Here is a 12,685-nt window from a genome sequence, read left to right as displayed (position 1 = left end):
ACCTTTAAAAGTATAAAAACCATTCTTATATCTCTGGCAAGACAAGAGCCACACTTGGCCTAAAGGTTGAAGATTATAGACACCTATGTTATCTAGTTACTGGCCATCTTTCTGACCCAACCCCCTGCAAGCAAACACACATTTTATTTTCATTATTTTTTAAAATATTTGGGTTTTTTTTGCCATCCTTGATGGCGCAACGGGTTAAAGCACAGCACTGAGAAGCTAAAGCCACTTTAGCATGAGTTCGATCCCTGCCCCAGAGGTGATCCACATGGTGCAGCTGACCTCTCCTGACCCGCCTGCTGCTCCCTTCCGCAGTGTACATTGTCAATCTGTTCTGCTCCCCACTCTCTCTGCTGAATCCTCTCACTGCCCCTGCACCTCTGGCCTGTACCCCAGTTCAGTATGCATAAATAAAATAAAAAAAAATTTTTAAGATTTATTTATTTATGCATATAAAAGCTAGGATATAGGCCAGTGATGCAGGAGGGTGAGAGGATTCACCAGAGAAAGAGTGGGGGAGCAGAACAGGTGGCTTTACTGAAATATACTGCTGAGGGGAGCCGTGGGTGAGACAGGAGAGGTCTATTGTGCCAAGTATGTTAGCTACATGGATGGAGATGGAACTCCTGCTAGAGTGGCTGCCTGTAGCTTCATAGTGCTGAGCTTTAACCCCTTAGACCACTAGGGAGGCCCGTAAACACATTTTTAAACTCATTCCTGGTGTTTTCAATTTCTATGTTCCTGGGAAGCTTTTTCTTAAAATAGCTATTGCTACTGTGACCAACTCCTTTGCTTTTTCAATTCTGTTGAAATATCACCTATATTAGAGAACCCTTTTGGTTATTCTAAAATAGTAATAGCAGCAATCTCTTTCACTCTCTCCCCACCCTCTTCACCCATCATCACTTTCTGTTCTCTTAATATGCTTTATTTTCACTTCCAATTTGTCAACATGTAATACATTTATTTGAGCATTGTCTTCTTTCCCTTACTTCCACCTGCCAGGAATATTACACACATTGTGATAAAACTCCCTAAGAACAAGAACCTAAATAAGGGTTTTTACAAAACATGTTTTCTTCAATGTTACAGCTTCAATGTCTTTAAAAGTATTACATAGGAAGTACTTGGAAAAGGTGGAATGAACAAACAAAGTGAACCCTTCTCAACAGCACCGGATTTTTAAAAAATTCTGTCTTTTTTTTTCCTTATCATTTTAGTTATTTGAATTTTTATAACTGTAGCCAACAAATTAATGGGTTTTCCAGTGTCATTGGTAGAAAGCTTACAATTTGTAGGTAGAGAAGTATGAATAAGAAAATACTGGATTTATATACTCTATAATTCTGTAGTATAAATACTTCATAAAGTCCTACTTTGGGAGTTTAGGTAACTTTTCGGAATGGTGATTTGTGTGAATTTCCTATTTGTCTCAATAATTTGAATGGTATTCATTTAGTAACATAACTTAATCACATTCAGGTAAGAAGTTATTTTAGGGATGCTAAGAATAATAGGCTAGTTGTAGATGTTTTAACCACATGAGCTTAATTCCTTCTTCTAGATACACTTGGCTCACCATAGTGCAAGTTGGTTTTGTGGAACTTTTATTAATACTACATTTGATAGGTTATGTGCATTATGTATGGTTCAGGTACATTTGATAGCTGCCAGATTCACCATTTATTAGCTGGGAGTTGAGTTAAACTTCCTGGGATCTCAAATTCCTGTCTTCTGACAAGGCACAAATATGCTACAGAGTGTGCCATTACCAGGTGATGTGAGGTGTGGTTTGTCTAGTAGGGAGGGGAAAGATAATTTTGTATTTGATATTTTCTTCTATAATATATGTTACTCAATGGGAGATGAACTCAGATTGGTATACACCTCTTTTGATTGGACATTTGATGGTAGGTTGAAAAATGTGTAGTTGCTTAGGTGAGAAATTGTACATATCTCAATAAATTGTTACCTCAATTTAAAAAAGGAAAAAACAAAATCTCTCTCCTTTTGGCTCAGATTTGTGTTGATATCTTTTGGATGCTACTCTGTGGACTATAATTCTTTTTTGCTTTCTCATCATTCTCCATTGGATAGCATTTATTAAGTAATATAGTTGAATAGATGAATGACTGCTGTGTGCTAAGTATCATTGTAGGCACTGGGGAAGTAGTAAACTGCAAGGATTATCTTTACCTACATTGTGACATTGGTACTACTTTTAGCCCCATTTTTTAAGTGAGGAAATAGGCACAAAGGACTATGTGGCCCAAATAGACTGGATCAAGAGACCTTACTGCAGAAATAACTATGGAAGAGGTTTCTTAAGAATCTTTTCCTTCACTCACACTTCCTGCCGCTCTAGCAAGACCACATTAAATGTTTGCTGTTTGTTCCTATAGCACCCTATCTAACATAACTCTTTCTAAACTTCACTTCTCTTATAATCATTTTTGTTTTTTTTTTTTTTGTTGTTGTTGTTGTTTGTCTCTGTTACCCACTAGACTTCAGTGTGAGGACAAATAAGTTAATACATATAAAGTATTTAAAACAGTGAGTACCTGGCACATAGCCTGTAACATACTGGTGATTATTTTTACCTGCTTTTTAAATTTTCCCAGTTGTTCACTGGCAAGTTAGTATTTTGAACAAAAAGTTGGCATTTTTTTCCTATATCAAGCTCTTGATTAGATACTAAGAAGAGTAGAAACGAAATTCTGAAAAATAAGTTTTGTATTTTTATAAGTTAGCATCTACTCCAAGAAGCTGTCAGAATTGTAATGTTTTTCATACATTTCAAAATAAAAAAGCCCTAACTTTACTATGGAAATTGACACCCTTAAAGTTGTTTGGCTTAGTTATATTTATTGCCCTTTTATGTCCTATCACCACCACCAGTGTAGTCAAAACTTCACATTGTTCTTGTCTAAAGTACAATAGTTAATGGAAAAGTCATCAGTAACCTAATAATTAAGATTCCTTGAATAATTTCGTGTATTTCTTTTTGCAGACCTTTTAATTTAGCAGAGCGGAAAGCCAGCGCCCTTTCTGTGGTAGAATGCGATCATGCACGAAAAGAAGTTAGTGTTCGAACTGGAGGATTGAATGACAAGAGCTCACGGAAAACGTATACTTTTGATATGGTATTTACTTCTTAATTCTTTATTATACATTAATGTAAGGTCATCCTAGTATATATTTCTTCAAGGTTCTAATATACAGTTTTAAGTTGTCTTTGAGTTGTCAAATTAACTCAATTTCAATTGGGTTGAGTAAGTATTAAAAACAAAATGATTAAAGTTACAGAAATTATATAAAATTTTAGGGATTTTTTGTTAATGTTTCTCCTTTTTTTTTTTTTTTAAGGTTTTTGGAGCATCTACTAAACAAATTGATGTTTATCGAAGTGTCGTTTGTCCAATTCTAGATGAAGTTATTATGGGCTATAATTGCACTATTTTTGCGTGAGTGAAACACAATTTTTTAAAATTGGTGCAGAAGCTTAGATGTTTAGATCTTTGTCTTTTCTTAAATGTCTTTGTTAATCTTGACAGGTATGGCCAAACTGGCACTGGAAAAACCTTTACAATGGAAGGTGAAAGGTCACCTAATGAAGAATATACTTGGGAAGAGGTACTTATTATTTGTAACAGATTTATATCACTAAGTGATTAAAATAAAAATTGGTTAAATGCCCCTGTCTTGAAATAGAAAAGACTAGAGTATCCATATTAAACATGATTTTAGGATAAGCTACTGTTAAAGTATATGGTATGGCCTGCAGTTAAGAAACATTGGAAAAGAGGATCAATGCATATGGTACAGTTAAGTTAAAAAGAGGACTATTTGGGACTGAATAGTTGCAACAGAATATTGTGGAAAGTGGAGTATGGGTAAGGCTTGAAGGAAAGACTTTGTAGTGAGTGAATGAACCTCAAATTTAGCCTAGCCTCAGGCAGTATATAGTTCTTCATGATGATCTTGGTGTTCAAGAAATTAAGGTGATTATAGGTAACTATTGTTGAATATTATAGAAAGCACGTAGTACATTTCATCAAGATTTCCATTAAATCTTGTGTTTAAATGATTTTAAGACTAAGTTAGTTTTCCAAATTACTAACATAAAGAGAATGTAGATTGTTTTTTCTAGTGGATAAGTAGTTGAGGCACTTGCTTACTTTATACATAGAAAATAAGGTTACAAAATTGTAATCTTAGGTATGGAGTATGCTTATAGTATAGTATCAAAATTTAGAGAGTCATAGCAATTTTGTTAAGAATACTTAACATATATAAAAAACACCCCTGTTTTATGTCAGAATTAAGGAGTATAATATGAGAAGAGCTACGTTGATTTAAATAGTGGTATTCTCATGAAGAAAGCTGGAAAGGATTATTGAAATTGGCTTTTTAAATAACTTGGTTCAGTTGCTTTTTCTTTTTTTTTTAAGTTTTATTTATTTATGTATTTAGCATAGAACTGGGATGTAGGCCAGAGGTGCACGGTGTGAGAGGATTCACCAGAGACAAAGTGGACAACAGAATAGGTGGATTCACTGAAATACACTGTTAGGGGGAGCAGCAGGAGAGACAGGAGAAGTCTGCTGTGCCATGTTTAGGTTAGCTTCCTGGCTGGGAATTGAATGCAGGCCATGGTGATACAGTGCTGATATCTCAGCCTTATGCCCACCAGGATGGCCCTCCTCAACTGGTTTCTGTGTAATCTTAGGATAAAGTGCCTGACATGAAGTACCTGATAGATTTGTGGAAGGTATGAAAAAGAAGAATAATTATTTCTGAATAGACTGTTGTAAATGAGTTCTCAAACATTTAGTTTCTTTTTTTAAAACTGGTTTTGGCACACTTAAGTTTAAATGTATTATAATGTTTAATTAAATATGTGGTAAAGGAGGCCCTTGTTATGTGTACATTAGCTGCCACAGTAAATAGCATTCTTCCTCTGCTTTAACCCTTACTAATACAATTTCAGGATCCCTTGGCTGGTATAATTCCACGTACACTTCATCAAATTTTTGAGAAACTTACTGATAATGGTACTGAATTCTCAGTTAAAGTATCTCTGTTGGAAATCTATAATGAAGAACTTTTTGATCTCCTTAATCCATCTTCTGATGTTTCTGAGAGACTACAGATGTTTGATGATCCTCGTAACAAGGTAACTCAGTCTTTGAGAATGAAATGTTTCCAAATGATAATTTGTGATGATTTGAAGTGTCAGTATACTTTTTTAAAGCCAATCTAATGAATGCTTTTTTGATATTTGGTCAGAGGGGAGTAATAATTAAAGGTTTAGAAGAAATTACAGTACACAACAAGGATGAAGTCTATCAAATTTTAGAGAAGGGGGCAGCAAAGAGGACTACTGCAGCAACTTTGATGAATGCATACTCTAGGTAAGAAAGCCACAGTCTCTCCCGCAGCCCCATTTTCTTTGTAAGAATTATAAACTTGGGGGAAATCAAATTGGAGTGGGTCAAAGTATGTGGGTCATAAATAGATTGTATGCTAGATTGCATGCCTTAGTCATTGTGGTTTATATGGAGAGCACCAATATTGGGAGAATGTTGAAAAAAGAATAAAAACAAGTTTTCAATTAGAACAAAAATACTAAGTGTTTTTAAGTAGAAAAAGCTCTTCCCCTCCCCTCCCTCCTTCCACCCCCCCAAATAGAAATTATACATGGGACCTCAGGTTAAAATGTAGCTGCTGTAGTTGATTTTGGGATAGAATGCTTAGAGGCTTACTTCCCTCAGCTTCTGAAGGTTTTCCTTGAATACTTTTCCGAAGCCCTTGTGAACACTTAGGACAGTCTTTGAAACCCCTGGTTGAATTAGGTTTAGAAGTCAAATGACTTCATTCTCCTTTCTCCCCCTCTCTCACAGCTTTAATGAGGTACTGTTGACGAAAGTTATATATATTTAGGTTGTACAACATGATCTTTTTTTTTTTTAGGCTTAATATTAATGAATTTAAGGAGATAGTCTCTAACATTGCCTTTCAAAGGGAGAAATGGCATATTTGTTAGTACCCATATCAGATGACTCCCTTATCTTAGAAATGCAGTTTACCAATCAGAGGTCACTTTTTTCTGCAAGTCTTTTTTTTTTTAAGATTTATTTCCTTATGCATACAGAACGGGGGTACATGCCAGAGAAGCAGGGGCAGTGGGAGGATTCACCAGAGACAGAGTGGGGAGCAGAACAGGTTGATTGACAGAGTACACTGCTGAGGGGAGCAGTGGGCGGGTCAGGAGAGGTCTGCTGCACGATGTGGGTCACCTCCAGGGCCAGGATCGAACTCATGTGGAAGTGGTTTAGCTTCTAATGCTGTGTTTTAACCCACTGTGCCACCAGGGAGGGCCTCTTTGGTCTTTTAAGTAAACATCAAGTATAATAGAGTTAGATATTTGTGTTTGATTTTGGTTCTGCAGTTAGCTAAATATTGTGATGTTAGGTTAAAAAAAGTCACTTTTCCCATTTATAAAATGATCATTAGGGGTACATCTCATTCTTTGCCCCTTTTTAGTTGGAAATTTCTATAATATACTATAACAATTATAATTACAACTGTGTAAAATATGTATATATTTAAAGAAAGAGGAAGAATATGGAAGTAATTGATATTAAGTGATTATGATAATTTCAAAATTATAGTAAAGTTTTCACTATAATAGATTTCCTTTTTAAAAAACTGATATAAGCCAATTATAGCAGTAAGAAGGAAATATTTTATTATTCGTTTGTAACTTAATTTCATATGGAATTGGGAAGAATGAATTTAAGATTAGTAAATTTTTTTTTCCTCTAAATACCTTCCTCTGAAATATAAAATCATTCTGCTTTCTATGAGTTTGACTCCCCCACCCCCACCCCCAGTCTACACATAAATAAGATCATATAGTACTTATCTTTCTGTCTGATTTATCTTAGAATGACGTCCTATAGGTACATGCATGTTGTCGCAAATGACAGCAGATTGTAGTAAAGACCTCTTTTTATGGATGTATGTAATAAAGAGAAAGAAAATGCAATTCAGTTTTTCAAAATCCAAGTTGGCTTTTATATTACTGCATTAATTCCAAAATCCTAGGTTAGGAATGGTAAACAATGGTAGGAAAACTTGAGATGAATATTATAATTTTGAACTATAGTTAATGTTCATAATTTTCCTTCTGCCCTTCCCCTTTTATATGGTTTAAAATAGTTTAAGTAATCTTTTATGAAAATGATACTTAAAAAAATTTCATACTTAGAAATAAGAAAAATTAATTATTACTTAACTCTCATCACCATCAGTGACACTAACAACCATAATGATGTTTACCAGATGTCATTGGTCTTTAGTTGTCCATGTTATTTTTATTTCCCTCAGAAAAAAACCCTGATTGTGAGGGTATAGCTTGGGATACACTTTGGTACACATAGTGTAGCAAACATTATCTTGTAATGTTATTACTGTTATTTACTATTTCTGTTTTTGGAGGGAGAGGAATAACCTATTTCTGATGGTATTCTCAAAACAGAGCAATATACTTTTAAACCAAGTGATGTTGAGGGGAAATAATCTGATGACTTGCTTGTTGCTGTTTGAATTCAGGGCAATGACATTTAAAGTGGTTCTTATGAATAAGAAGATTGGTCAAAAGTCTTCCTCTCTAACATACCACTCAAATGTCCCAACCTCATCCCATTCCATATTTAGCTTTTAGAGATGCCTGAGGATTCTGGTTCCTAACTCTGTAAAGGTTCTTTCAGATGGCTTCTTATCAGGGCCACCTCTGCAGGAAGCAAGTGTTAAAAATCAAAAACCTAAATAACTCTATCTACTGCTTATCTTCTAAAATCTTAGTGTATCTCCCTTTTGACACTATCTGTCCTTGTGGATTTAGATCTGTACTGTTTTTAATATTTTGTTACAGAAAGCTTACAATGTTTTTTATTTTAATGACTGGGCAACTTGATCTGTTTTCTAGTCGTTCCCATTCAGTTTTCTCTGTTACAATACATATGAAAGAAACTACAATTGATGGAGAGGAGCTTGTTAAAATTGGAAAGTTGAACTTGGTAAGCATATACCTTAATATCAGTTTTTGTTTTCCCCTCTAGCTTTATTGCGGTATAAATAATAAATAAAATTACATATTTAATGTATATACCATACTGATTTATGTATAGTTTGTGAAATAATCACCCTAGTCAGATTAACGCATCCATCACCTCACATAGTACCTGTTTTAGGATGAGGACACTTAAAATTTCTTCTTATCAAGTTTCATTATGGCATTACTAACTAGAGTTCATACTACATTAAATCCTCAGGACTTACTCATTTTATTACTGAAGACTTGTACCCTTTAACCAGCATCCTCACATCTCCCTTACCTCAGCCCCCCTCCAGCAATCATTCTACATTTGTTTCTATGAGTCCCATCATTCCCCTCAAATTCTACATATAAGAGACATCATACTGTATTTGTCTTTCTCTGTCTGGTTTATCTCACTTAGCATGTCTTCATTCTTATTGCAAAGCAAAGGATTTCCTTTTCTCATGGCTGAAAATTGTGTGTGTCTAACATTTTCTTTATCCATTCACCCATCAACAGACATTTAGCTGTTTCCATATCTTGGCTATTGTGAATAATGCAGTGAACTTGGGGATACAAATAAATAATCTCTTTGAAATAATGATTTTATTTTCTTCAGATTACTTATACATAGAAATAGAATTGCTATATTATAGGAATTCCAGTTTGATCTTGATCATCTCATAGTATAGCTTGAAATGTTGTGCCTCTAGATATTTTTTATAGTCACTAAGTTATTAGCTTTGTAGTGTGTTGTTGTATAACACTACTTTACTGGTTATTTAATATATTAATATGAGAATGAAAGTCTTCAAGTGTAAATCTGGTAGACTGACAACTTACTTTTATTTTTAAAATTCAAGGTCGATCTTGCAGGAAGTGAAAACATTGGTCGTTCTGGAGCAGTTGACAAGAGAGCTCGGGAAGCTGGAAATATCAATCAATCTCTGCTGACTTTGGGGAGGGTTATTACTGCTCTTGTAGAAAGAACACCTCATGTTCCTTATCGAGAATCTAAGCTAACTAGAATTCTCCAGGATTCTCTTGGAGGACGTACCAGAACATCTATAATTGCAACAATTTCTCCTGCATCTCTCAATCTTGAGGTAAACCTTTCAAAAGGTATCTGCAAGCATAGTAATCATAGTTCTTATTTAGCTATCATTTATTTTAAAAGTGTGTTATTTGTAATTGTATATGATAGTAAAAGAATTCAGACATTGTATATGGACATAGAATGCTACTGAAAAATTGTCTTTTCCTTCCTAGCAGAGTTTTAAAATCTTTTCTCTTTTTATTGAGGTATAATTGACACATAACACTAATTTCAATGGTATGACATAATGATTCAGTATTTGTGTACATTGGGTAGAGTTTTTAATCCTAAAAAGCCTGTTAATAAATAACTTCACATGGTTCTGCAAAGAAAATTGCGATGGTCATTAATAGTGGATATTTGTATGGGGTACGATTTAACTGAGGAATATGAAGCAGATCAAGCGAAAAGGTCAAGTGAATACTAGTGTTGTAGAGAGCCTCTGAATGCTGTGTCATAGGAGTTCTACTATTCCAATTTGTTGGAGAAAAGAAACTTTCTTCAACATTGTTGGGGAAATTGGGCAGCTACATGCAAAGAAATGAAACCTAAACCATTATTTCAAACGATACACAAAAATTAAGTCAAAGTATGTTACATCCAAAGATGTAAGATGTGAAACCATAAAGTGCATACAAGAAAACATTGACACTACATACTTTAGAGATATTTTTGAGTACTCAGCTTCAGCAAGTGGAAAAAAATTAATGAAAATAACATCAAACTAAAAAGTATCAGCACAGTGTAAGAAATGCATTAAAAGGAATAGACTGAACAGGAAAAAATATTTGCATATCATACATTGAACAAGAGATTCATATCCAAAATATATAAAGAACTCATACAATTAAAAACAAATAAACCCCCAAATAACCCAATCAAAAAATGGGCTAAAGATATTAATAGACCTCCCTGATGTCACAACAGGTTAAAGCATGGCATTGTGAAACTCTTAGCCACTTCTGCACAAGTTCTATCCCCAGCTAGGTGGCGAACCTACATGGTGTAGCAGACCTCTCCTGACCCACCCACTGCTCCCCTCAGTCTGCCTGCTCTGCTCCCCACTCTGTCTCTGGTGAGTCCTTTCATTGACCCCGCACCTCTGGCCTATAACCCAGTTCTGTATGCATAACTAAATTCTTATAAAAAAAGTTAATACACAATTTTCCAAAAAGAATACATATATAAAAATAGATAAAAAAGATTATCATCTTCCCTTACTATTAGGAAAATACAAATCAAAAGCACAGTGAGATACCCACCTCACTTTTATGAGAATGGCCTATATCAATAAGACTAGAAACAAATGTTGGTGAAGGTGAAGGAAAAGAAGAAAAAACCCTCAGATACTGTTGGTGGGAATGTAATTTTGTGCAATCCCTATGGAAAATGGTATGGAAGTTCCTCAAAAACTAAAAATATATCAACCATATGATCTAGCAGTTACATTTCTAAACAGAATTGTTGAATATGAAAACATTATTTGAAGAAAATAAAACCATTACTTTGAAAAGATCCCTTTGTTTATTGCAGCACTACTTATTATAACCAAGATATAGAAACAGGCTATGCGCCCATCCACTGATATTTGAATAAAGGAGATGTGAAATATAGATTATAGAATATATAAATATATCTATATAGAGTGAGAACGAGGGTATATTACTCTGTTATGAAAAGATAAAATACTGCCATTTATGACAACATAGAAGGAATTATTCTAAGTGAAATAAATCAGAAGGCAAATATTGAATGATTTTACTCGCATAGACTATAAAGAAACAAAGCAATGTTCACAGTTGTCATTACTTTTACTGCCAGTGTATCTCTAGGTATCTGGGTTTCGACCACAAGAGAAGCAAGTCAGAGGGCTTTTCACCATGGCTTCTATAAAGCCACATACAAGCGTGCACAGGGGTGAAGAAAGCAGATTGTTACAGCCCCAACACTGTGTCACTCCATAAAATTAGATCTTACCAGAAGTCTGCTGAACTTATTCTAAACAACTATTGGTGCTTTTCAGGAGCCAGATGAAACCTGCCTGGCTCACCATTTTATTGACACTAAACTGCTTTCCATGTGAAATATATAACAATTATGCCCAAAGATGGCCAGCTTGCATGCTGCATGTGTGAAGAACATTTATAAGAATCCACAATCATGAGAAGCATCTCATTTCAAAAAGAAACTTCTTTTTTTCCTTTATTGGTAGTTCTGAATGTGTTAGATAGTTTAAGATTTACTTTATTTATACATCCAAGAACTAGAGTATAAGCCAGAGGTGAGAGACGGGGAGAAGTTAGAGGATTCACCAGAGCTAGAGTGGGAAGCACAACAGGTGGATTCCTGAAAAACACTACTGAGGGGAGCATCAGGCAAGACAGGAGAGGTCTGTTGCACTATGTGTGTTAGGTCCCTAGCTGGGGATTGAACTGGTGCTGCAGTGGCTGCAGATAACTTCATAGTGTTGAGACTTAACCCCTTGTGCCACGAGGGAGGGCTTGTTAGATATTTTTTATCCACGGGGTCAAAAGGTCCTAAGTAATATATGGCTGTAAATGGAAAAATAAGGTGCAGAAATCAGATTTTTTTAAGTTCTTCTATCTTCATTTGTGTGTGGATTTTTAATATAAATGTGGTGACATAACACATTCATGCAAGTGAAAATGTTTCAGTGAACAACTTTTAGTGGTTCGACTTTATAACAATTAAGAGAAATAAACCTGTTAAATATTTCTGGACAACGTCAGCAGCTGGATATTTTTAAAAAGTAAATTTCTTACTGATTGCAAATAAACAGTGTTTGTAGCATTTGTGTCATACAGTATATTCCATCCGTTCACTGTACCTTTCTGAGTTGTGTTACATGTAGCTACATGTTTTTATTGTCCATTTTCTGTACTGTTTCTGTAAGTTTGCTGTTATACTATTTAAATAAAAGAACAAAGTAAAGGAACAGATAAATAGTCCTTAGATTCTGACTATAGAACTGAGGTTATCAGTGTGTGTGCAGAAAGGGTTGTTGAGCAAGAGGGTACAGGGAATCCAATGGATTGTAGTGGGAGACTATTGGTACTCAGTGATGGGCATGGTGTGATACCATATATTTGGAGAGGTATTTACCTGTACTACCAAGATAGTGATGTAAACTGATATTGCTTCAATAATAATAATAATAAAAGATAGTTCATCTAGCTGTATTATAAAACATTTACAGTAATTGGCCTCTTGGTTCTTCACAGGAAACTCTGAGCACGTTGGAGTATGCTCATAGAGCAAAGAACATAATGAATAAGCCTGAAGTTAATCAGAAACTCACCAAAAAAGCTCTAATTAAGGTAGGTGAATTTTTTGTCGAGTAATAGAATCTTGTTTGACAAATGTGAAAATAAAGAAATAAAAGAGGAAGCTGTTAAACAGTTTTTAAAGTGCCAAGGCTTTTCCCCCTAATGATTTAAATTATCTTATATGTTAAAAGG

The 12,685-nt window shown here is 34.7% G+C and overlaps 1 protein-coding gene across 1 annotated transcript in view; it reads left to right on the top strand.

The window, feature by feature from the left end:
- Nucleotides 1-12,685, top strand: part of KIF11 (kinesin family member 11) — a 37,904-nt gene that overhangs the window by 1,880 nt on the left and 23,339 nt on the right. The window contains 8 exon segments of the mRNA XM_012723467.1: nt 3,017-3,149; nt 3,373-3,470; nt 3,561-3,639; nt 4,997-5,182; nt 5,296-5,420; nt 8,000-8,090; nt 8,974-9,216; nt 12,449-12,614. Of these exon segments, the coding sequence (XP_012578921.1) occupies nt 3,017-3,149; nt 3,373-3,470; nt 3,561-3,639; nt 4,997-5,182; nt 5,296-5,420; nt 8,000-8,090; nt 8,974-9,216; nt 12,449-12,614 (1,121 nt within the window).

This window comes from Condylura cristata, unplaced genomic scaffold (genome assembly GCF_000260355.1).
Source record: "Condylura cristata isolate star-nosed mole 26May11 unplaced genomic scaffold, ConCri1.0 scaffold00011, whole genome shotgun sequence".
Taxonomy (NCBI): Eukaryota; Metazoa; Chordata; class Mammalia; order Eulipotyphla; family Talpidae; genus Condylura; species Condylura cristata.
This window is presented reverse-complemented; position numbering and strand designations above follow the sequence as displayed.